This window comes from Physeter macrocephalus, chromosome 14 (genome assembly GCF_002837175.3).
Source record: "Physeter macrocephalus isolate SW-GA chromosome 14, ASM283717v5, whole genome shotgun sequence".
Classification (NCBI taxonomy): Eukaryota; Metazoa; Chordata; class Mammalia; order Artiodactyla; family Physeteridae; genus Physeter; species Physeter macrocephalus.
Window position 1 is genome coordinate 87,524,634 of NC_041227.1, and position 26,157 is coordinate 87,550,790.

Below are 26,157 nucleotides of genomic sequence, written 5' to 3' on the forward strand. Positions count from 1 at the left end.
CCTCATTTTTTCCCCAAGGCAACATTCTCTCTAAATAAATCGCAGCCATGAGTGCGAGTTTGGATGCTGAGATGGCTGTTTTTGGCGAAGCTGCTCCCTACCTTCGAAAATCGGAAAAGGAGCGGATTGAAGCCCAAAACAAGCCCTTCGATGCTAAATCATCAGTCTTTGTGGCGGAGCCCAAGGAATCCTATGTGAAGAGCATCATACAAAGCAAAGAAGGAGGGAAAGTAACTGTAAAGACAGAATGTGGAGCAGTAAGTAAAAACAGAAGGAGAAAATACGCCCCGCTTTATTACTCTACCTCCTCGCTTCAAGCTGAAGCCTTCCTTGCTCAGAATCTCTAAGCTTATGCCAGTACAGACACCCTTCTGGTCCATTAACAGACATCAGATTTGGAAGATAAAAGAAATTCTCAGCACTAACCTCATTTCTCCCTTTCCCAACTACCCAAAGGACTTTAAAGCCACTAGGCTTGGCCTCCAGCATCTTCCTTCAATTCCTCACTTCCCAGTCTAAATCCCCAAAGTTGGGAGAAATAAAAACTAGCTTCTCCTATCAAAACAATTACTATCTATTTAGATAAACAATGTATTAATATCCCCATTACTTCCCCCCAAATTGAAGTTTCTTGTGATAAATGGCCAGGAAAAATGAAAAATTAAACCCATTTAAGTAAAATGATATAAACTGATAAATAAACCTGGGACAAGGAAATGTGGGAGGAAAAAAGTACTTTTTAAAGAGTAGTAAGTATTCTAGCTCATCAGAGGGAACAGATTTTCTTACCATCAAACGCTAAGATGAATGTATTTTCATGCCTTTATTTAAAGGACACCGAATAATATAATGGAAAGTGTCCACAACTGTAGCCTTATAATTAAAGCAGATAAACATAAATCCTACCTCCAACCATTAATACAAACTTGTCTCTTACTTTACTTGCCAGACTCTAACTGTCAGAGAAGACCAAGTCTTCCCCATGAACCCTCCCAAATTTGACAAGATCGAGGACATGGTCATGATGACCCACCTGCACGAGCCAGGAGTGCTGTACAACCTCAAAGAGCGTTACGCAGCCTGGATGATCTACGTGAGCGCCCTTCAACATCTCTTTATTCCACCTATCTCTCCAAGTAAAAACAAATCCCACATGTTGAATATTCTGATTTTCTCAGACCTACTCGGGCCTCTTCTGTGTCACCGTCAATCCCTACAAGTGGCTGCCAGTGTACAACCCAGAGGTGGTGGCTGCCTACCGAGGCAAAAAGCGCCAGGAGGCCCCGCCCCACATCTTCTCCATCTCTGACAATGCCTTTCAGTTCATGCTGACTGGTGAGTGAGTGATGCATCTATTTACAGAAATGTGGAAATAGAATCTTTAATGAACAAACAGACTTTGGGCTTTGATTACAATAATACATTGCAGCCGCATGGGGCTTCACTGCTTTCAAGAAACTTTCAGAGCTGTAATATCACATATCTTCCCTGCAGCCATTCTATAGATGAGTAAAGTGAAGCTCACTGAATTCATTGACCTACCCAAGCTAACCCAGCTGGTAACCAGAAGCCTAGTTGAAATAACTAGTAGATCTCTGTAAACATATTTGTTGTTGCTTTCTCACATTTTTTACTTTCTGATTTGGACAGAAAAAAAGTTCAAGGAGACTTTTAAAAAATATCCACATCCACAGCAATCAAGGAAAATAGTTACCAGCCATAGCGGGAAAGCTTTGTGAATTCTTTATCTGTAAAAGATACAGCTGATATCACTAGCCTTTGGGGTAGAACAGGAGTAAAGAAAGAGCTATGACTTTCCTCTCAAAGATTTTGAAGCATTTTCCTATAAGAATAGAAGAAAATAGAAATCCCTCTTTCTTTGAAAATACTTTGTTTTTAAGATTTTCTTTTAACGTGGACCATTTTTTTTTAAGTCTTTATTGAATTTGTCACAACATTGCTTCTGTTTTATGTTTTGGTTTTTTGGCTGCGAGGCATATGGGATCTTAGCTCCCTGACCAGGGATCAAATCTGCAACCTCTGCATTGGAAGGCAAAGTCTTAACTACTGGACCACCAGGGAAGTCCCGAAAATATATTTTTTAAATTACATCAAAGTCTGTTATTCCTGTCTTATCAAAGCATAAACAAATGGCTTTGCTGTGAACTGTAGGCCCCAATACAGCATGAAAACCTTTTATCGGCACACACCAAATGTATTGCCTTTGGAAATATTCTAAATTCCTGAGTTTCCTGTTCTTCCATGAGATATTAGAAACTGGAGAAGATTTTGTTCCTTTTCGGTTTTTTATTTGATTGTTTGTTTTTTTTGCACTGTTTTTAAATTGTCTTTTAAAGGAGAAGAGGGAAGAGAAAGGGATAAAATAGGACTCTTCCATTACAAATTGGCCAACAGTTCTACAAGGATATCATGCCAGGAAACTGTTCTTTGGTTGTCAGCAGAAGCTAGCTACCTTCCAGAAATTATCCAAATGTGGGCTCATTCCAGAGGTTTTAACACTTAGCAGTTGCATTTACATTGCTATGTACACCACCACCCCTGCAGAGGTCCCCACTCCCCCAAGTTTTGGGACTGCTCCAAATTCAAGATTACTTATCTCCAAACATGATTTTTGTAAAAAAAAAAAAACACCCAAAACTGTGGCATTTGACCAGGTTAGAGACTAGAACATTGTTTTCTTATCTATGCTCCCACTAGATGTGATATCTTTCTTGATTTTTCTTCTACTGGAAAAAGAAATCAATCTGAATATGTTCCAAAATCTGTCTCTACTTCCCTGAATAGAGCTTTGAAGTTCTCTAAAGTCTACATCCACATCTAAATAGCACCCAAATTAGCATCTATTTCTCTGAATAGATGTTTTTAGATTTGAGAATGCTCTAAAATCTATATCAGTATAGAATTAAAGATTTAACAAATCAGAAAATTGGTATATATCCAACATATCAGTCATATAACTAGTGACAATTTTTGGTTTTATTACCTAGAAATGTGTATAAAATAAAAAGGAAAACAAAAGTAAATGAACACCAACATTTACAATTCCAGATCCCTTCTTTTTTAGTATTACCAGCTGTCAAATTAATCTGAAAAACCGGGGAAGAGGCCAGGTAGCAGAATAATATATAAACTGGAAGTCAAATAGACCTAAACATCTTGATAAGCTATGTAACTATTAGAGAAGTCACTTACTTCTCTCTGGGTTTGTTTCTTCATCTGTTAAATGAAACTTCAGAATTGTATGATTCTTACTGAAGTAGTTACAGATGAAATTATATGATGCCTGGAATTTTCTTTAAAATAACCAAGTGAGTTTAGGATGGGAGTACAGGTTATACAAAGTTGGCCAAATAATAACTGTTGAAACTGTATGATGGGTACATAGGAGCTCTTTATACATTATTGCCTCTACCTCTGTACACGTTTGAAACTTCCCATAAGTTTTAAAATTAATAATATTTTAAGAAGAAACAGACGATTCTTTGCCTCTCATTGTCACAAATTTTACTCCAAGAGGCAAGTACTATCTGGGAGCTACACACAAAACCAAGATCACAGGCAACATCTTCAAAATGTTAAAAAGGATAAACTGGGGCTTCCCTGGTGGCGCAGTGGTTGCGCGTCCGCCTGCCGATGCAGGGGAACCGGGTCCGCGCCCCGGTCTGGGAGGATCCCACATGCCGCGGAGCGGCAAAAAAAAAAAAAAAAAGGATAAACTGATTAATCTTTACAGAGTCAATAATCTTTGTATTGAATGTGTACTATTTTTAAAAACTGAGGGTCTTGATTTCTTTTTTACAGATCGTGAGAACCAGTCCATCCTGATCACGTATGTGGTTTTTTTCTTCTTCTCTGGTTTGTGGTGATTGTCTTAGACGTCGACAATGTGAGCTGTAGTTCTGATCTCTTCTCTGGTTTCTGTCTGACAGCGGAGAATCTGGGGCAGGAAAGACTGTGAACACCAAGCGTGTCATCCAGTACTTTGCAACAATTGCAGTCACTGGGGAGAAGAGGAAGGACGAAACTGGCAAAATGCAGGTGGGTCTGACCGGCGTGTCAGAATCAAGACTGGCAGGGCGCACAGGAAGCCCCAGATGTGAGGACTGCTCTTGCCTTTGCAGGGGACTCTGGAAGATCAAATCATCAGCGCCAACCCCCTGCTGGAGGCCTTTGGCAACGCCAAGACCGTGAGGAATGACAACTCCTCTCGCTTTGTGAGTCTCTGGGTCACAGAAGGGTTTTCTCAGGCCTTAAATGCCCAAAAAGGCACGTCTGAGTTATTAACTCGATCTCTTCTTACTCGTGTGCTAACAGTTTTGTATATAACATCATCTTTTTCACTTGCAAGGGTAAATTCATCAGGATCCACTTCGGTACCACAGGGAAACTGGCTTCTGCTGATATTGAAACATGTGAGTAACAGGACCATTGAAAATCAAACAGAGAAACAAGTGATGTCATTTGCAGGGATATTTTGCAACACTTGTTGAGCACTGAGCCTGCTGGCAGTGCCGCCCGTGAGCTAATGCCAGACTTATCCATAATCGCTGTGTGCTCTATTTACCTCAGTCTCAGACTGATGGCTCTATAACACATTCCGCAACTCCTGCCTCAGAAGCAACTAGGACATTTTCTCCAGGAAAAGCAGTAGGACTATCTATGGACTCCCATGAGTTATCTATAGGCTTACAATACATTTCTGTGATCTGCTCTTGATCTGAGCTTTGGAAGATGTTTCCAAGGTAGTCCCTCACCAAAGAATCTAAGGTGATCTGAGGAAGGAGGGGATATTAAGGATCAATTATAATACAGAGGTCGCAGGTCATCCACATGCAAAGTTGATTTTTACTGGAGCATGCATACTTCACTCTCTGCTCTTAGATGGTGAGAACCTTGGGTAATTGCCATACGTATTTGGAATTCTCACATGTAGTACCAACAGGATCGATCATCACGTTGAAATCTCAATGGAGCCTAATGTAATGTCCCCAATTTTAGCCAAAGACACTGCAGTTCATTTAATATCTCAGCAGCATTGATATTTTTTCTAATTCAATGTCTATTTCCCTCTCTTTCCAGATCTTCTAGAAAAGTCTAGAGTTACTTTCCAGTTAAAGGCAGAAAGAAGCTACCATATTTTTTATCAGATCACTTCCAATAAGAAGCCAGATCTGATTGGTAAGGATGAACTTAAATTCACAGACAAAAGTTAATATTTTTGTTAACAACTTCTAATGTAAAACATACACCCTGAATTCTATGCACCCAGAAATGCTCCTGATCACCACCAACCCATACGACTACGCCTTCGTCAGTCAAGGGGAGATCACAGTCCCTAGCATTGATGACCAAGAAGAGCTGATGGCCACTGACGTAAGACACACACTCACTTTTTAAAAATCCATTACGTATGGAAATGACAATAGCAACCACAGTATAAGTGTGGTTACCTTAGAATATAGTGTAAATTCTCCAAAATACGTTAGTCTCTTCTGCCCTAACTTTGTCCTATCATTTCTCCTGGCAGAGAGCCATTGACATCCTGGGCTTTACTCCTGAGGAGAAAGTGTCCATCTACAAGCTCACAGGGGCTGTGATGCATTATGGGAACATGAAATTCAAGCAAAAGCAGCGTGAGGAGCAAGCGGAGCCAGATGGCACCGAAGGTACCAAATCAACCTCCATCTGGGTTTAGATTAGAGAATACGGCAAGAAAAAAAAAGGTTATTCTAAACTCACATTTCCTTTGTAGCTGGACTTCTGAGGGGCATGTACGCATTTACACACACTGCATGCTTTCCTCACCCCCTTTCCCTCCTCACAACTCCATATCTCCATCTTTCTATGCAGCCCAAATGAACCCTAACAGCCACTTGTAAGGATATATCTAAAAAGCACAACCTGGGGCCAGATCATTAGAGAGGGAACGAGACAGAACCGTGACTTGCTTTGCCTTAGCAATGGCGAGAAGGTATATAGGATAACTTGGCATACTGGTCTATTTCAGCACCAGCTGGGTAAACCTAGTGGAGGGATACAGGGTCTTGCCCAAACACAGAGCTGGGGCTGGAGGACATCTGTGCACATGTGTGTGTGTGTGTTGTCTACATTTAACCCTCAGACAATCTAGGCAAAAAGTAAGATAAAAAAGAAACTGAGAAAGAAAAATCATATACTCTATGTGTGGAAAGAACATGGAGCTTACAGGATCTACCACGGAAGCTAAAGTTATCTGCTCCTTGAAGCCTTTCCTGACCACCCTGGCTTGACATTCTCTCTCCCTCATTTACATCACAGTCATTGACAAAATTTTAGAAAGGGACTCTGTAGGAATCATGCACTAAAATTCAATCCTCACATTTTCAGATAAGGAAGCTAATTCGTTGAGGTTGAATTGGGAGGAGCTAAATTGAGATAAGGTGTATTTATCTTATCTTCCACCCCCACCTACTGTGTCTTAAGAGCAGGGACTCTTGGCTTTTGTGTTACATAAATTATTTCCATAAACACTGGACATATTTTTATTGTTGTTAAATTTCTCAGGAGTTGCTTGCAACAAATCACCAAAGGCCAGTGTAACTGACCATTTATTAGCAAGTATATGCTCTAATATACAGAGAGCCTCACCTGATCGTCTATAGAATTATTTAAAGCTTTTTATTTAAAATAAAGAAAATGGATGGAGGAAAATGGAAAGACTACCTTGAAGAAGTATCCGCTGTTAAACAACATTCCTTGAACTGTGTCTCTGCAGTTGCTGACAAAGCTGCCTATCTCCAGAGTCTGAACTCTGCTGATCTACTCAAAGCCCTCTGCTACCCCAGGGTCAAGGTCGGCAATGAATACGTCACCAAAGGCCAGACTGTGCAGCAGGTAAGCGCACAACCTCAGTGAATCACACACATCCCAGGCCTTTCATAGTGCCAACAACATTACTCTGTCCATGAAGGTGTACAATGCAGTGGGCGCCCTGGCCAAAGCCGTCTACGAGAAGATGTTCCTGTGGATGGTCACCCGCATCAACCAGCAGCTGGACAGCAAGCAGCCCAGGCAGTACTTCATCGGGGTCTTGGACATTGCTGGCTTTGAGATCTTTGATGTGAGTTTATCTTCATATTAATAAAAAGTGGGAGAAAGGCAATTTGGGTTTTGATATACTGAGTATTATTATTCATTTACACTTGTAGTGTCTACATTGCTTTCTCCAGCATGGCACCTAGAATGAAATAGCTAGGAGGTAACTGGATAATAACAGAAGTAATAATAATAGCTAACATTTATCACGAAGCCTGTATTTCTGGCACTCTACTAAGCACTTCAAAATGTTACCTCATTTAATCTTCACAACAACCCATGAAGGAATAACTAATATTACTTCTAATTACATGTGGAGAAACAGATGCAAGAAAATCAAAACACTTGCTAAAGAGCCTCCAGCCATATAAGGCAAAGCCACGACAGGAACCTGGCTATGCAATGTTTGGTCCATACACAAGGCACCTCCCATGGAGGAGAAACGGCCTAGAGGTAGAAGCGTAGTGACAGTCCATAGTCTTCCCTCTTCCAGATTCATCTGACACACACCATTTCCCCTCTGGGGCATCAGCTTTATCATCTATAAAATGAGGGTGTCAATTATTATAAAGACTCCATCAGATCCTCAATTTCTATACCACAACAGGTCCCCAGTTTCACAGACCTGAAAATGAGGATTTACCAAATGTTTGATATGAAAAGAAGAGCAATTAGCCTATTAATTTCACTCTGCACATCAACTAAAGGTCTTAAGAAAAGCTTTCCTTAATAATGTGATGCCAAAAGTGAAAATGTGACCTTTATCTTGAATTGGGGGGGGGGGGGCGCGTAAAAGAAGTGAGGCTTTGCAATGAACTACTTTCACCCTTAAATCTGAACCATAACTCACAGGATCATGGTTATACTTTTAATGCACATTTTTGCCCATGCAATCTTCAGAGGTGGAAAGAGGTAGATTGTACCAGAACTCTTGCTGTGTGACTGACAGCTGTGCCTCTAAATAATGCTCAGAAATCATGAAAAGAGTTCATGTCAAAAATGATCGTTTTTTCCCCAGGATTTCTGAAGAGACAACAATCAGTTTAAACTTTATTTCATTACTGTATTCCACATATTTTCAAAAAAAGATTTTTCAGTAATGAATTCTACTGCTATAAAAATCCACTTAATGTTGGAAATTTGGTTTTGTGCAGTTCAACAGCCTGGAGCAGCTGTGCATCAACTTCACCAACGAGAAACTGCAACAGTTTTTCAACCACCACATGTTCGTGCTGGAGCAGGAGGAGTACAAGAAGGAGGGCATCGAGTGGACGTTCATCGACTTCGGGATGGACCTGGCTGCCTGCATTGAGCTCATCGAGAAGGTCTGTTTGACTTCTAAAGGAAACCCGAACTGAAAGGATAACTTTCCCAAGTGCCTTAAGCAACTCCAGAATGTATTACTGTAATCTTAAATAGACTGATATCAGAACAAGTTAGAAAATTACTTCAGAAATGACTTTCTCTTTTCAACTTTTACGTAAGAAGAATCAGAGAGTGTTTAGCTTCATTTTGTCGTAACAAGCTCTGTTCTAACACTGACTCAGATCCAAGTTTAAAGCAGCATCTCTATTGAGATGGTCTGCTTCACTAGAAGAACTACCTCATTTGTTCTAAATCTATCTCCACTATGATCCAAGATGTCAACAATAGAAATAACTATTTTCTAAATCAAAATTAATGCACAGGTAACACAGCTAGGGCTTATATCAAAGGTAATCTGTTTGGAAGTCAAGAGTCAAATTGCTAGGCTTCTTCATAATCTATCTTTAAGGGATTAAATGCACAAAATGTCTTAAATAAGGTTTGCATTATTTATACCGTTAAGTTATTGCATATATAAAGTAAACATCATTCTAAGTCAGTAAGTCCTTTCCATAGAAAAATAAAACTCTGACAATAGATTAATTCACCAAACAGGGGAAAATGTGGTAATCACAGAACATTTTAATAAGTCGCCCCCACTTATGCAGTGCTGACATTTGGAGTTTATATCCAGCTATTCTTTTAATTGAAAATAATGCTGTGGATTGAATGTGAGAAAGAATGGTGGAAAAGTCATTCTAGTGAAAACAAAAGGACCTCTTTGAGCTATGACCCTGGTTTACTTTATAAATATATTTAATTAGGAGTGCTCATAATTCAATCGAATGACAGCCACTATGTCTATATCTTTTGAGACAAGATAGGTTGACACCAATGTCTACTTTTCTGAATTCAGCCACTGGGCATCTTCTCCATCCTGGAAGAGGAGTGCATGTTCCCCAAGGCCACAGACACCTCCTTCAAGAACAAGCTGTATGACCAGCACCTGGGCAAGTCTGCCAACTTCCAGAAGCCCAAAGTGGTCAAGGGCAGGGCCGAGGCCCACTTCTCACTGATCCACTATGCGGGCACCGTGGACTACAACATTGCCGGCTGGCTGGACAAGAACAAGGACCCCCTGAACGACACTGTGGTTGGGCTGTACCGGAAGTCTGCAATGAAGACTCTGGCCAGTCTCTTTTCCACATATGCTAGTGCTGAAGCCGGTACTTTCTGTGCCCCTGATCTAAATTAATCTATCCCCACAGAATGTTCACATACCATTCCAGCCTCTGGGATTCTAATTTCGTTGATGGGTTTTCTTTTTATCTTAGACAGCGGCACAAAGAAAAGTGCTAAGAAGAAGGGGTCTTCTTTCCAGACTGTGTCGGCCCTTTTCAGGGTAAAGTACAAATTTAATTCGAAAAATCTATTCAGTTTCTATGACTTATCATAATTAGGATAAGAATAAAGGATTTAGAATAAAATAGGAGGGAATGGAATGTTAATAGGAATTCCTTCAAATATTCCTTCTTGTCAGGGTACAGCCAAAGCAATACTCTTCCCGTAGGGCTGAATGTTGTACCTCTTATTCCTTATTATGCTCATCTAATGTATTCAGGAATTCCAAAATGCCCTTAGAAGCTTTCTCGTTATATAATATGGCCGATTTTTAAGGAAGCACAGCTGAACTTCAGAGGTCTCCCTGTGGAAAGCCGTATTTTTATTGCACTAATGTTGCCCTTTGAGAATGTTCCCGAGTTCCCCTTTGAGAATTGAGCCCGAGACACACCCTTTAGGACATCCTTCCATCAAATCACATCTTTGTCCTCCGAGGTGGATTTAATTTTTTGTAATAGCTGAAAATTATCTAAAGCCAAACCTAGTGATTTAGATGGATGATTAAGATAGAAAAATATCTCTTAAGAATAACAGTAATAATAACATTACTACAAATAATGTGATCCTCTTAGATGGCTTAAAAACTGGCTCTTCTAAAGGGGAACATACGGAGCATCTGGTCTAATGGCGGCTTTGTCAGGATTTCTGTGGCTAAGTCTCGTTCTTTTTAGAACTAAAATGCAGATACTATGTATGACCTAAACAAGAAAACAGCCCTGTTCTTTTTTTCTCACTACCAATTTGCATTATTTCACCAAATATGCCCTTGTTTCATCAACTTATCCTTGTACATAATTGCAAGATTAGAAACTCACATTACTTATTTTGTTTATTTCCTAATAGTTAACTGAGATATGAAAAATAAAGCAACTCTGCCTTGTCAACAAATATACCTAAGAAATACTGAGAAATAGCTACTTGCTAGTTTTCTGTGATGGAGTAAAACACCACTGCCTGTCATAATCAGTTACTCTATTTCTGGAATAGCTCCCCCCATATGCTTCAGACTGTGATCATTCTCAGGTACCCAAGATCCACTCACACAAGGTCATATAGCCTTATGATTTTAGACTCTTCCAAAAAAAAAAAAAAAAACCAAGAGGTTACAGGTCCCAGGGAATAATACACTCAAGGAAGGAATGGCAAACACTGGGACAGTGGCTAACCTAGGTTACCACTGTAAACTACTACTGTGAAAAATATTAGCACTGAGAGAGATGAAAGAGGCCTCAGAGGTAATCCCAACTATTTTCAGATGAGGCCCAGAAAGAGAAAAGGGATTTTATAGAGTCCAGCAGCTCATTAGTGGCAAAGCGAGACTGTAGTCTTTTGGCTTCTGATTCCCGGTCAAGAATACTTCCTGTGTGTCAAGGCTACTGAATTTGCAGTTTGTTTACAGGATAGATCCTAGGTGTCATAAATGAACACCAGGGAGAGCTGCATTTCTTCCCAGCACTTTAGCCTTTCGGTTATTTGGCAGGCTAGAACTCTTGAGACCTTTAAAACACAGAGCAACTGAAGCCTCATAGACTTTTACCTAATATAGTTAAGAAAGTGCCTAGGTTCGTTCCATATAGTTACCAAAAAAAGCAATCTGAAATAGAACTTTCTCATCAAGTCCCTTCTACCTGGTTTTCTAGGAAAATTTAAGTAAACTGATGACCAATCTGAAGAGCACACACCCTCACTTCGTACGGTGTATCATTCCCAATGAAACCAAAACTCCTGGTAAGATCTAAGAGCATGAAATAATCAAACAGGCACAAGTTTGAGAATTCAGTGCCCAGTAGTCAGTACTCTGATTTATTTTTAGGCGCCATGGATCATGATCTTGTCCTGCACCAGCTGAGGTGTAACGGGGTGCTGGAGGGCATCCGCATCTGCAGGAAGGGCTTCCCAAGCAGAATCTTATATGGGGATTTTAAACAAAGGCCAGTCTCCCTCTGTCATATTTCACTGAATGCTGTGACTAATTAATCATTTTCACTGTTGTCCTCTGTTCATTGTTTTTATGTATCCTGCTTTGTCAATACTATGAAATTAAGTCAAATAATATAGTCTTGTGGTGCTAGAACAGAATACAGGCTAGAGAAGGTGGCATTTCTTAAAAACAGGATGGAAGCATGCATTAGCTTGTGGAAAAATCATATTGTTTTACTATCTGAACCTAAAAGGACAGTTGGATTTTCTACTTTTGCTTTTTCTCTTTTTACTGACTTTTTTTTTTGGTGTCGTTTGGTTTTCATATATGAGCACACATTCCTAATCATTCTTTCTTTCTTCGACTGAACAGATACAAAGTTTTAAATGCAAGTGCTATTCCAGATGGACAGTTCATTGACAGCAAGAAGGCTTCTGAGAAACTTCTTGCCTCTATTGATATAGATCACACCCAGTACAAATTTGGACATACAAAGGTATGACTATTACTTACACCTGATCCAAGTCCTCTGCCATGGCTGTACTCCTGTAGTCTGGGGATGATTTGTAACTTTCCCTCTCTCCAGGTTTTCTTCAAAGCTGGCCTGCTGGGTCTTCTGGAAGAAATGAGAGATGAAAAGTTGGCCCAGATTATAACAAGAACTCAAGCCATCTGTAGGGGATTCCTAATGAGGGCAGAATATCAGAAGATGTTGCAAAGGAGGTAACCATGCAGAGGATAAGGACTGTAAGGTCTCTTAGGGACTTTACATCGGTCTTCCTTATTCATTAACTCTTTCATCTTGTGGTTAACATGCACTGCTTACCCAGTCCGGAACTCACTCTTACAACACATCAGCCTCTGCTTAACCCCTCACGCTGGGATTCCCTTCAAAACTTCTCTCCTCCCTCAGTTTCTCCCTTTCATTCATCTCCCATACAGCAGCAGGAATCATTTGCAGTAAGCACTATTTTCATCGCGCCGTATCTGTGTGTGGTTCCCCACGGTCCCCCACATCAAATTCAAGTTGCCTGTGTGTCTGTCAAGGCCACTCTCTATTCCCCACCGCATCTACAATCTCCCACCGCACAGCCTTTTCCAGCCAGGCTAAACAACTTGCTTATCTCCTTCTCTCCTGTTTGCACAAGCCCTCCCCTCTCAGCCTAATTTATTTCTTTGCCAATTCAAGACTTCCATTTCCGCTTCTTCTAATTAACCTCATCCAACCCATCCACCCAGCACTACTGCATTCCCTGTCCTTACACACACGTTTTGCATTCATTTTGCTCATCTGTACTTATTTACTTCTGTGGTATAAGTGTTCCCAAGTCTTTTCCATGTGTCAACATTATAGTTTATGTCATGATATCTGCCTTCTCAGAGATATGGTTCTTATAAATTGGACCTATAGAATCTCCATTTTAACAAGCTTGAAGAGGCAAACACATTGTTATAAGGCAGGTAAACCTTGCCAGTCTATTGCTACAGTGTGCAGAAGGAATATCTTTTATTGCTATTTTAAAATGTTATTTAAATAAAACAAATTTCGTAGCTCAATCCACGCTAAATGCTCTGCAGACATTAACAATCTAACTGAGCAGGTAAGAAGTAGGCATTTGAAAGGACTTGAGAAAAGCCAGTCTATTATGTGAAGAAACTAACAGAAGTTGTTTATGGAGTAGATAATTCAGCAACGATTAAAATGAAAGGAGAGGTTTCGAGGAAAACAGGATAAACCATAAGCTCAATTTAGGTGGGCAGTTAGGAAAGCAAGCCATGCCCTTTCACAGGTCACATCAGTGTGCCGAAGGCCAAGCAGCACAATTAACTTACACCTGCCACACCCACTCCCAAGTCACTAATATTGTGATTTCTCAAATGTTCTTAAAATGGTATGTGTTGCTCATATATACAAAGGATTCCTCCTCTAAAGTCAGCTTCTTTGCTAATGTGACAGGGACTTGAGAACACACAATCGTTCAGTAGGAGCAGTGCACATTAGCAAAGTGGTCACACTGAGGACCGCTCTGAGTGTGAGGGCGTGTGTGTGTTGTGTGTGTGTGTGTGTCCTGCATATAAAATATACAGAATTTGACACATCACTTATATGTGGGGGGGTCATTAAAAGGGGAGTTTGTATGTAAAAAAAATAATACTAACCCTAACATTGTCTCTAATGGATCAATCTACACTGATACTTTGCGGTCATTTCAGAGAAGCCCTTTTCTGCATCCAGTACAACGTACGAGCCTTCATGAACGTCAAGCACTGGCCCTGGATGAAACTCTTCTTCAAGATCAAGCCCCTCCTCAAGAGCGCGGAAACCGAGAAGGAGATGACCACCATGAAGGAAGAGTTCCAGAAAACCAAAGATGAACTTGCCAAGTCAGAGGCAAAAAGGAAGGAACTGGAGGAAAAAATGGTGACTCTCTTGATAGAGAAAAATGAGCTGCAGCTCCAGGTTCAATCTGTGAGTACTCTGTGTGCTGAATGCACCATGTCATGGAAGCTTTTCTGGAATTCACATACACTCTGGATTTACAAATGGCCTTTTCTTGAAAAAGAAAATTTCTAGTTGCTTTTTTCAGTATTTCACTTAACTTTCAATATTCCTGTGAAGTAAGGCACCAACGACTTCCAAATTGCAAATGGAAAATGGGAGATTGAAGAATTTATTTAACAATATCACAGGGCTTCCCTAGTGGCGCAGTGGTTGCAAGTCTGCCTGCCGATGCAGGGGACACGGGTTCGTGCCCCGGTCCGGGAGGATCCCACATGCCGCGGAGCGGCTGGGCCCGTGAGCCATGGCCGCTGAGCTTGCGCGTCCGGAGCCTGTGCTCCGCAACGGGAGAGGCCACAACAGTGAGAGGCCCGCATACGGAAAAAAAAAACAAAACAAAAAACAAAAACAAAAACAAAAACCAATATCACAAATTTAATAGGCATGAAGGAAGCAGTTTAAAGGCAAGCCCCCAAATCTCAGTCGTTTTACTCATCTGCCTTGCCTGCTTCATCCCAGTCTTAAGAGCCCTATTTCCTGAATACAAGTGTATGAGATTGTATTTAAACTCATAAAAGACAGTTATTCTTATTTCTCTCTGTATCTCTTTTCCTCAACCCCCAGGATTTAGCTCAATAAATTCATTTGCAGTTACTTGAACTGAACTACCACGGTGGAAGACAGAGCCAGTGACCTCTGTGATTCTTCCTTTGATACTGATCCTGAGTTCTCAAGGCCTCTGTTTATTGGTTAAAGAAGAAGGTGTAATCAGAGTTGGGGCAGGCTTGGCACCAGCACTCTGGCCAAATATAACCTCCCATTTCCTTGGTCCAACAAGCCCAACAATGTCAGGAAGAAATCTGTAAAAAAAAAAAAGGTTTTCTTAAAATGTTTAAGCTATTTTCAACTTTTCCTTCTGATAAGTTCACTTATATGAAGGTAACATTTTCCCAATCACAGCCTCTTCATCTTAACCTCTTTTCATAGGTATTATCATTAGTCAATGAGTAAATATATACTGAGTGTATGACTATTAAAAATAAAAGCAAAGGAACCCTGGAAGTCCTCATTATCAAACGTTTAAGCATTTTAAAAACTTAAGATATAAACAAACACTGAGAAGTTAAAGAAATTCCCCAGCCCAGAGTAATAAGGTCGTGGCTGAACTGATTTTTATGAGTCCTTTAGTCATTTATAAAAACCTCACTGAGTTATGTAGTTTCTCAAAATTACAAGTTCTTATATAGTCTAATATTCATTTTGAGACTAATAGGTAATTCTTAAAATGGAAATGGAAACCTTGGACAATTATACAGCACTGTTACGGCCTTATCAGGGAGGTTTTGAGTATACGAAAAATGCTTCGTGGAAATGTATTTATAGGCATAATATTACGTAGTTTTTCTTTTTAAAATTCAGTGTAGCAACTAGTTGTCTGAGGCAAGTAGGGAATGATCAAAACCAAAACTAACCAATTTGACTAAGTCAAAAATCTTTGATTATTTTAGTTGAAATGCTCTTAGCAATCATTTATTCCAATCCTCTTAATTACATGAGATAATTGAGGGTAAGAGGAGTAAATCAATTTGTGCAAGGTCATACATATGGAGGCAAATTTGGGACAAGAAGCCAGGCTTCCTTTGGTCCTTCCACTCTTCTACACAATACTTTTTAAAATAGTCAACTGCTTCAATCCAGTCATTTTTCAGGCTAATTTGCTTCTAAATCTATAGGGCCATATCTAATTAGCTATGTTTCTCCAGACAATGGAATGATGTTCAATTAATTTATATTCATACTGAAAAATTCATTAGCATTCAGTAAACAGTACTATTTTATGCAAAGAACAAGTTCAAAATAAGTAAATTCTCTAAACAGCTCAGCAAATCCCTCCACAGGAAGCTGACGCCTTGGCTGATGCAGAGGAAAGGTGTGAGCAACTGATTAAAAACAAAATCCAGCTGGAGGCAAAGATCAAGGAAGTGACTGAGAGAGCTGAGGATGAGGAAGAGATCAATGCTGAGCTGACGGCCAAGAAGAGGAAATTGGAGGATGAATGTTCAGAACTGAAGAAAGACATAGATGACCTTGAGCTGACACTGGCCAAGGTTGAGAAGGAGAAACATGCCACAGAGAACAAGGTATGAAATATATCTGTATACAGCATATAGAGACTCTGCCATCTAACTAAGCTGCTTTAGAGATAATCTCTTCCTTAACCTTTCTAGGTGAAAAACCTCACAGAAGAGATGGCAGGCCTGGACGAAGTCATAGCTAAGCTGACCAGGGAGAAGAAGGCCCTCCAGGAGGCCCACCAGCAGACCCTGGATGACCTGCAGGCAGAAGAGGACAAAGTGAACACCCTGAACAAAGCTAAAGCCAAGCTAGAGCAGCAAGTGGATGATGTGTGTTTTTAATATCCATTTGAAAGGTTTTTTTTAATATACTTTCCATTTTTAACAAAGTTTATTTTCTCATTAGCTTGAAGGGTCTCTAGAACAAGAAAAGAAACTTCGAATGGATCTAGAAAGAACCAAGAGGAAACTGGAGGGTGACCTAAAATTGGCCCAAGAATCCATAGTAGATATAGAAAATGACAAACAGCAACTTGATGAGAAACTTAAAAAGTAGGAACTCCAGAAAAAAAATTCTATGCAACATCATCTTTCAATTCTTATGGGTACTAATATGCCTTGTTCTTCTGTCTAAAGGAAAGAATTTGAAATCAGCAATCTGCTAAGCAAAATTGAAGATGAGCAGGCAGTAGAAATTCAACTACAGAAGAAAATCAAAGAGTTGCAGGTGAGTCATCTCACCTCCATTTGTTTCTGCACCCAAAAAAAACTGAAACTGAGGTGAGTTCATGTTAATGTGCTGTGTCACTGCCAGGCCCGCATCGAGGAGCTGGAGGAGGAGATCGAGGCAGAGCGGGCCTCCCGCGCCAAAGCAGAGAAGCAGCGCTCGGACCTCTCCCGGGAGCTGGAGGAGATCAGCGAGCGGCTGGAAGAGGCCGGCGGGGCCACTTCGGCGCAGATTGAGATAAACAAGAAGCGGGAGGCCGAGTTCCAGAAAATGCGCCGGGACCTGGAGGAGGCCACCCTGCAGCACGAGGCCACGGCGGCCGCGCTGAGGAAGAAGCACGCGGACAGCGTGGCCGAGCTGGGGGAGCAGATTGACAGCCTGCAGAGGGTCAAGCAGAAGCTGGAGAAGGAGAAGAGCGAGCTGAAGATGGAGATCGACGACCTTAGCAGTAATGCAGAGACCATTTCCAAAGCCAAGGTACCCAATACTGTCTTTAAATGAGCATAGTTAATAACTCTAAGAACCCTCATTGTTCTCTGGCATTAAACATTGTTTATAGGCAGTTTATAGCACTGATCTAAAATTTTGTATTCTAATATATTCCATTTTATTTCATTTTTTTAAAATGCTGGATATAATCTGTTATGATTATTTCAAAATCTACTTTGTCTGTGTCAAGTATCATTGGGATAAATGAATGAGTTCCAGCAACGAGCACTTTGGGGAGATTATGCACCCGTCGTACTTGAACCCTAGTATGTTCCATAGAGTTGGTGCCATGAGTTTCTACTACACTTGACATAAATTTATTCACTCTAAAAATATTTTAAGAATCCAGTGGTGGGCTTCCCTGGTGGCGCAGTGGTTGAGAATCCGCCTTCCGATGCAAGGGACATGGGTTCGTGCCCCGGTCCGCGAAGATCCCACATGACGCGGAGTGGCTGGGCCCGTGAGCCATGGCCGCTGAGCCTGCGCGTCCGGAGCCTGTGCTCCGCAACGGGAGAGGCCACAACAGTGAGAGGCCCGCGTACCGCAAAAAAAAAAAAAAAAAAAGAATCCAGTGGTAACTTTTTTTCTTTTTTACTGTATTCAATGTCTCATCTTTCGTGGGTACATGTGCCGCAGGGAAACCTTGAAAAGATGTGCCGCGCTCTAGAAGACCAAGTGAGTGAACTTAAGACGAAGGAGGAAGAGCAGCAGCGGCTGATCAGTGACCTGACGGCTCAGAGGGCGCGTCTGCAGACGGAAGCGGGTAGAGATTTCCCTCAGTCCCGCAATTGTGTACTAGACAAAAGCAATTCCGGGGGTTCTGAATTATTAGCGATACTCCCATATTAGAGGGGAGTAATCAACTGTAGGAGTTTGCTGGGCGGGTTAGAAGAAATAAAAAAAAGCAAGAAAGAATCAGCAGACTAGTTTATTTGTTACACTACAATAGCAATGCTGCTTTTTAATCTAGCCAGTTCTGTAACAATATTTATAATTAAAGTATATATTTGTCATATAATTATATATACAAACTTTAGGCTTGTTTATTTATGCCATGAACAAATTCCTTTACTTCGGTAATTCTTAGGTGAATATTCCCGACAATTGGATGAGAAAGATGCTTTGGTCTCTCAGCTTTCAAGGACCAAACAAGCATCTACGCAGCAGATTGAGGAGCTGAAATGTCAGCTAGAGGAAGAAACTAAAGTAAGTTTTACCAAAAGTATTCTTGACTAATCAAATCTAAACATATTCAGTTAGGTTCTCCTTTAAGTGTATAAATTAAATATCACTGAAGAAATGAATTTAAGTCACTGAACTCATACTTCCACAGGCCAAGAGCGCCCTGGCCCACGCCCTGCAGTCCTCCCGCCACGACTGTGACCTGCTGCGGGAACAGTACGAGGAGGAGCAGGAAGCCAAGGCCGAGCTGCAGAGGGCGCTGTCCAAGGCCAACAGCGAGGTGGCCCAGTGGAGGACCAAGTATGAGACGGACGCCATCCAGCGCACGGAGGAGCTGGAGGAGGCCAAGTGTGTACTGTGAACTCTAGAGGAGGGACATGACATGGTTTCCTAGCTGCCCAGCTCAGCAACTCCCAGAAAACAGCTGTGATCATGATAACAAAAGCAGAAGCTACCCTAAGTGCATACTGTGTGTCAAATACTATCCTATATTAACTCATTTAGTTTTCATAGCAACATTACATTGTATTATTATTCGTATCCCTGTTTTACAGATGAGGAAATTGAGACTGTGAAATTTAGACTGTGAACTAACACAAAAGCATATGATTAATAAATAGTACAGCTGGGATTAGAACCAGACATTCTGATTCCAGAGACCACCTTCTTAAGTATTGTAGTACAAAGACAGATTTCTTAAAACTCATGTTGGAGGCCATCCGAACTGTGCCTAATGTTCAGGGTTAGTCTGAATAAAGTAAAGCCTTAGTCTGGGTACAGACCAAAGGAGACCTTCAGGTAGATCTTCTAGAGCATTCGGGCTAAAGGTTTTTGTGTACATTAGGCATGTATAGTTGGCACACAATTGGGAGTAAAGCAAGAATGTAGACAATTCAGAAAGAATAAAAAGAAAACCCTGCCTTTGCTTAGACTACGTGAATTATCCTGATTTATTTATCCATTCTTCTCTCAGGGGAGACTGACCAAATATATATTATTAGAAGAAACTGGCTATTTTTCTCTAGGAAGAAAAGTATATAAAATAAAATGGAAAGTCTGAGAAAGCAAAAGAATATGCCCAGTATATCTGTGACCAATAAAATATCTAGTTAGTCTCAAATCCTTTTTGGAATGAGATGAGATATAAATCCATCAATAGAATTGCCCTGGCTAGTCATTCTCCAGACCATACTCAATCAGAAGCCCTGAAAACCCTGAAATCATATGCTGTAAGATACATACATACAATGTCAGCTCCAACAGTGGCCTCTAACAATTCAAAAACAAAAAGGACTTGAGTCCAGTTGTTCACCACTTTGGACCTTTTCACAGTTTAATCCATCTAGAAGGCAGTTCTGGCTACCACAGTTTTGAAAACCATGCTACTTGACACTGTAGAAAAAGGACCATGAAACGGGGCTGAGGAGTTTAGCGCTTGCCCCTGTTCCTGACCTCTCTCCTTAACTGCCTGGCTAACTTTTCAGGAAGAAGCTGGCCCAGCGTCTGCAGGAAGCTGAGGAACATGTAGAAGCCGTGAACGCCAAATGCGCTTCCCTTGAGAAGACCAAGCAGCGGCTCCAGAATGAAGTGGAGGACCTCATGCTTGATATCGAGAAGTCTAATGCTGCCTGCGCGGCTCTCGATAAGAAGCAAAGGAACTTTGACAAGGTGGCCCAGCCTGCTCAAACTCCATCGATGTTTTACTTAGTCTCCCTTTCTCCTTCCATTAGCTGACAATTTACCGCTTTTCAGGTCCTATCAGAATGGAAACAGAAGTATGAGGAAACCCAGGCTGAACTTGAGGCCTCCCAGAAGGAGTCCCGTTCTCTCAGTACTGAGCTGTTCAAGGTCAAGAATGCCTACGAGGAATCTCTGGAACAACTTGAAATGCTAAAGAGAGAAAATAAGAACTTGCAGCGTGAGTGCTCTTGAACTTCCCTACCCTATATGGCCCTGGAAAGACCTTTCCATGTTATATCAGTCTGACCACTTCTCCCTTCTGTTCACCCACAGAGGAGATTTCTGACCTCACTGAGCAGATTGCTGAGGGAGGGAAGCAAATCCATGAACTGGAGAAAATAAAGAAGCAAGTGGAACAAGAGAAATGTGAAATTCAGGCTGCCTTAGAGGAAGCAGAGGTACGTATATTGATGTTGTGGGGGGAAAATCAAAGATAAACATTGGAGGAAACACCACTGTTTTCATGGGCAATGGTACTATGAGATGGATCCATTATTACAGAGCAGGTGAGAATCTGAACTCATATAACCTTTATGAAGGGCAATTTGGCAAGTTATCAAAAGTCTTAAAAATGTAATAATATGACCTCTCAGTCCTATTTCTAAGAATCTATCCCAAGAAAATTATCCTAAATGGAGGCAAAGTTTAAACACAAGATGTCCAATCCAAAAACAAGGTAAAGCAAACTATACAACATCCATATGATGCAATTTTCTACAGCCATTAAATGCAGTTAATATGGGGAAATACTTATGGTAGAGGATAGTTTTTAAAGCAAGACACACATTTGCATATACAATATAACTTTATCATGTATAAATATATATAAATAGGAAAAAAACTAGAAAAAAAATGTACCACATTAAAATTGTGCCTCTAAGTGGAGGCAAAATAGGAAGGTTTTGTTTTTATAAATTACCCCACATTCTACAATGGACACATATTTTGTAATCAAAAATATATATATATATATGTTTTAAAACTGAGAATGTCTACAACAGGAATTAGTATATCATGTGAACATTTTAATTTATAGAACGGGAGAGAATTCCTGTTTACTACACATAAGTTTAATCATATAATTTTTGTTACTACTCATATGAATAATATTTGCATAGCACTTTATACTTTACAAAGCACCCTTATTACAGAGTTGCCCAATAAAGTCTATGACTGAATAAATTAAAGGATGATTTACCTAGTAGGGTCCTAGAGCTCTTTTATTGTACTTTGTAATATTAGACAAACTGATATTAGTAAGAGTTTGGCTCACAAGGGAATACCCTCCAAATATTCATTTTCCATTATTAATTATTAATTAATTGATCACTGTTATGTTAAGGCATCTCTTGAACATGAAGAGGGAAAGATCCTGCGTATCCAGCTGGAGTTGAACCAAGTCAAGTCTGAAGTTGATAAGAAAATCGCTGAAAAAGATGAGGAGATTGACCAGCTGAAGAGGAACCACATTAGAGTCGTGGAGACCATGCAGAGCACACTGGACGCTGAGATCAGGAGCAGGAATGATGCCCTGAGAGTCAAGAAGAAAATGGAAGGAGATCTGAATGAAATGGAAATCCAGCTGAACCATGCCAACCGCTTGGCAGCAGAGAGCTTGAGGAACTACAGGAACACCCAAGGGATCCTGAAGGTAAATGGGTCCACATTAACAGCCCAGACAAGTCAGGGAAGTGACCCATCTCCCATTCATCACAACACCTTCTTGTTACACCATCCTTTTTTTTTTCTTTTAACAAATTATACAGTTCATAGTATGGAGGAAGCTAAAAATAAATACACATAGGATATATATTTATTTATTTTTGGCTGCATTGGGTCTTTGTTGCTGCACGCGGGCTTTCTCTAGTTGCGTCGAGCAGGGTCTACTCTTCGTTGCGGTGCACGGGCTTCTCATTGCGGTGGCTTCTCTTGTCATGGAGCACGGGCTCTAGAGCGCAGGCTCAGTAGTTGCGGCACACGGGCTTAGTTGCTCCGTGGCATGTGGGATCTTCCCGGACCAGGGCTCGAACCCGTGTGCCCTGCATTGGTAGGCAGATTCTTAACCACTGCGCCACCAGGGAAGTCCGAATATATTATTCTTAAAGAAATGTTATATAAAAGAACAAACAGAAGCCCAGAGATAAGCTATGATATGAGAGAAAGTAAAAGACTTTGGCACCAATAGGCCTGAGTTTGAGTCTTAGTTTTGTCGCTTACTAGCTGCCTGATTTTAGGCAAGTTATTATAACCTCTCAGAACCTCTGTTTCTTCTACAAATTAAGAATGAAACTACCCACTTCATAGGGTTACTTGTGAGGATGAAGTGAGAAGACAGATGTCAAGTGCTGGGTACAGCATATGGAAAATGCTCCATAAATTATAGATACTGGTGACTCGCACATGAAAAATAACCAGTTGAGAGCATAAAACAGAACAAGAATCAGTCTCCTGATAATCCTCTCTCACCTAAGCAGGTGACAGCCCCATTTTCATGCTCATTCAAATGACAGGCCTGTCATTTCCCGTTCCTGGCACCAACCCATTCTTCCAGTTCATCTCCTGGGATGTTCACATCCTCTTCAGAGTGTCTAAGACTTTTTATTAACTTAACAGGATACCCAGCTCCACCTGGATGATGCTCTCCAGGGCCAGGAGGACCTGAAGGAGCAGCTGGCGATCGTGGAGCGCAGATCCAACCTGCTGCAGGCCGAGGTGGAGGAGCTGCGGGCCACCCTGGAGCAGACGGAGCGGAGCAGGAAGATGGCAGAGCAGGAGCTCCTGGACGCCAGCGAGCGCGTCCAGCTCCTGCACACCCAGGTGAGACCCTCACGTCAAACAAATGCTGGTCTACTGTAAAGTGACGAATCAGAATTATAACATGGAAGTACTCTATTTTTATAAATATGTATGTATTTAAAAGGATGGGGGAGATGCTTTAAACTATTAATTGCAATTAGCTTGAAGTGACGCGATTATAGATGATTTTTTGCTGTGTGTTCTTTTTCAGATTTTCTACCAAACGGGGCAGGGGTATTACTTATTTAAAAATAAGATTTGTGCAACTGCAGGTCTTGTAAATTTTCACTACTTTTAACAGAACACCAGCCTGATCAACACCAAGAAAAAATTGGAAAATGATGTTTCACAACTCCAGAGTGAAGTGGAAGAAGTAATTCAAGAATCACGCAACGCAGAAGAGAAGGCCAAGAAGGCCATCACTGACGTGAGCAGAGGGCCACACGGGGGTGGTCAAGTTAGAATCTTGACGGGCTGTCTCAGCTCTCTCTACTGGTTTTGTTTTACTGCTAATTAGGCGGCCATGATGGCCGAGGAGCTGAAGAAGGCGCAGGACACCAGCGCCCACCTGGAGCGGATGAAGAAGAACCTGGAGCAGACGGTGAAGGACCTGCAGCAGCGCCTGGACGAGGCTGAGCAGCTGGCCCTGAAGGGCGGGAGGAAGCAGATCCAGAAGCTGGAGGCCAGGGTGGGTCTCTCGATCTCTCTGAATTCGGGAAGTGAAAACGGCACTCCCCCATCCTTCTCTCTTCTTGTATATTGACTCCCATCCTTATCCTGTGGCTGGGGACAGCCACCCAATATCTTCAGTAGGTCCTGAGTTAATTAACATCCCCCAAAACTGACTATATAAATATCTTTCTTGATTGTAGGTACGTGAGCTTGAAGGAGAGGTTGAAAGTGAGCAGAAACGTAATGCTGAGGCTGTTAAAGGTTTGCGGAAACACGAGAGAAGAGTAAAGGAACTCACCTACCAGGTAAGGGGAAGAGCTTTCTAGAATATCCAGACTTCCTGCACAAAGGGAAATTGAAAACCTGGTGACTATGTGGTACTCACAAATAGCTACATATTAACTTGATATATATAAGGGGCAAATGACACAATCACCTATCACAGACCCTTTCCTAAGCAAGGAAAATCAGGAAGGCCTTTAGAAAATAGTGTAAGTGAGGAAAGAATATAGGTTTCAAAGACAGATAAACTGGTATTAGTCCTGGTTTGGCCTCTCTTACTTTTTAAACTTGGATAGGTTACCTAACACTCTAAACCTTAATTCATCACCTGTAAAATAGAATAAAAACATCTACTCACCAGAGTAGGGAGGGTAAGGATTAGAGACGTGTATAACTCTCCAATATAGTGCCTGCACACAGTGGACATTTAACAAGAGTGGCTACTGTTAATACTATGAAGGAAGCCTTGAAGAGTTGACCACATTTACCCCAGGCCCACCTGCCATCATATCAAAGTGATTTACTTCACCACCTGTAGTGGGTTTATTTCATTGGATTCAATACAGACCATTTTTTTCAAACTTCCAGACTGAGGAAGACCGCAAGAATGTTCTCAGGCTGCAAGACCTGGTAGATAAATTACAGGCGAAGGTGAAATCATACAAGAGACAAGCTGAGGAGGCTGTAAGTATCTTTAAGCCCTTGAGGGAAGAAGAAAACTTCTTTGGGGGTAGAAAGTGTATTAAGAGAAGGTGTTAATGAGAAAGAATGAGACCAAGTAAGAATATGTCATTCTTATTTTAAGAGAGATGATATAAATATGAATTTACTCCCAAATCCTAATTATAGAATAAGACTTCAAGATGAGATATTTTTATTATTAAGCAATTTGTAGGGCTTGGGGGAAAAAAAGAAAATTCCAAATAACCCATCTTACTTGATAGCTGCAAAGAATATCCAGCAGAAAATCTAACACCATGAAAAATATTCCTCTCCCTCTAGAAATGCACAAAATCAATTGTTCCCAAAAGCCAAACAGAAATCTTTTACCCCAGCTGACTCCTTCCCTCACTACCAGTGTCATCAGCAGGGACTTATCCCTGCACATTCGCTGTAGCAAATTAGGATGTGTTGGAAGATTCTCCAGCTTCACTTTTCCTGGTTGTTCCCCACTCTTCCAGACACAATGTAGTGGGTAAGAGGTAAGAAAAGGGAACACGAAAGGGAGAGGCACGAATGGTAGTAAGTCCAAACAACAGAGGGCATACTTTCTTCCTATCCCCATCCCCCCACCCACAGCATCTCTGTATACCAGAGTCAAAATATATGGCAAAAACATTTCAACTGGGATTTTCCCAAAGTTAGAATTTGACTTTACATTTACTTTCTAACCTCTGTGAGCGAGCGTACATGGGTCTCTTCCTCCTTTCCACCCAGTCCATACATCGTAAATAGATTTCACGTATACATGGGTTTGACATAATGAGCTTGTCTCTTCCATTTCAAAACTGTTTCTTCTTTCATTCTTTAGAGTAAAAAATGTAATTGAAGTTACAAGTTCTGTCTGGATTTGAAATCAGATATGACAAACAAACCATAAGAAGGAAATATCTGAGTTGAGGAAATAATCCTGTTTGTGACAAGTGCAATGAGAACCACAAAGTCTAACTCTCACAACTTTATTTTTAGGAGGAACAGTCCAACGCTAATCTTGCCAAATTCCGCAAGCTCCAGCACGAGCTGGAGGAGGCCGAGGAACGGGCTGACATTGCTGAGTCCCAGGTCAACAAGCTGCGGGTGAAGAGCCGGGAGGTTCACACAAAAGTCAGTCCAGAGTGAACACATCTGCCTGATGCTGCCAAGGGGCTGACGAAATGCACAAAATGTGCTATTTTGGGTCACTTGCTTTGTGATGTTTTTCTCTTAATGTTGAATAAATAAAAACTACAGTGAACTGATCAACTGAACCAGA

At 41.0% G+C, this 26,157-nt stretch overlaps 1 protein-coding gene across 3 annotated transcripts; it reads left to right on the forward strand.

Annotated features, from left to right (window-relative positions):
* The first annotated feature begins 18 nt into the window (after positions 1–18).
* On the forward strand, positions 19–26,157 carry LOC102989053 (myosin-8). 3 transcript variants are annotated; one of them, XM_024127706.1, is made up of 38 exons: positions 19–257; positions 950–1,093; positions 1,179–1,335; positions 3,823–3,850; positions 3,951–4,059; positions 4,143–4,235; positions 4,370–4,433; positions 5,101–5,199; positions 5,291–5,394; positions 5,549–5,687; positions 6,776–6,894; positions 6,971–7,120; positions 8,250–8,420; positions 9,317–9,626; positions 9,735–9,802; positions 11,442–11,529; positions 11,615–11,732; positions 12,095–12,218; positions 12,309–12,445; positions 13,937–14,192; positions 16,121–16,363; positions 16,451–16,627; positions 16,704–16,849; positions 16,934–17,024; positions 17,112–17,501; positions 18,150–18,276; positions 18,601–18,719; positions 18,847–19,043; positions 20,180–20,363; positions 20,448–20,613; positions 20,709–20,833; positions 21,778–22,086; positions 23,049–23,252; positions 23,533–23,658; positions 23,749–23,919; positions 24,104–24,208; positions 24,774–24,869; positions 25,875–26,157. In XM_024127706.1, the coding sequence occupies exons 1-38, from the start codon at positions 48–50 to the stop codon at positions 26,022–26,024; spliced, it is 5,814 nt and encodes a 1,937-aa protein (XP_023983474.1). In that variant the 5' UTR covers positions 19–47; the 3' UTR covers positions 26,025–26,157. The 3 variants fall into 3 exon arrangements, with proteins under 3 accessions (XP_023983474.1, XP_023983475.1, XP_023983476.1); XM_024127707.3 differs by having other exon boundaries at positions 48–257; positions 3,951–4,074; positions 25,875–26,098; XM_024127708.3 differs by having other exon boundaries at positions 48–257; positions 9,317–9,635; positions 25,875–26,098.

What these genes read in the sequence shown, in the direction of transcription:
- LOC102989053 (XM_024127707.3), top strand. Translation starts at nt 48, where the DNA reads ATGAGTGCGAGTTTGGATGCTGAGATGGCTGTTTTTGGCGAAGCTGCT. An exon ending in ACAAATTTGGACATACAAAG is followed by an intron (nt 12,219 to 12,308) that starts GTATGACTATTA and finishes CCCTCTCTCCAG; the next exon opens with GTTTTCTTCAAAGCTGGCCT. An exon ending in AGAAAATCAAAGAGTTGCAG is followed by an intron (nt 17,025 to 17,111) that starts GTGAGTCATCTC and finishes TGTCACTGCCAG; the next exon opens with GCCCGCATCGAGGAGCTGGA.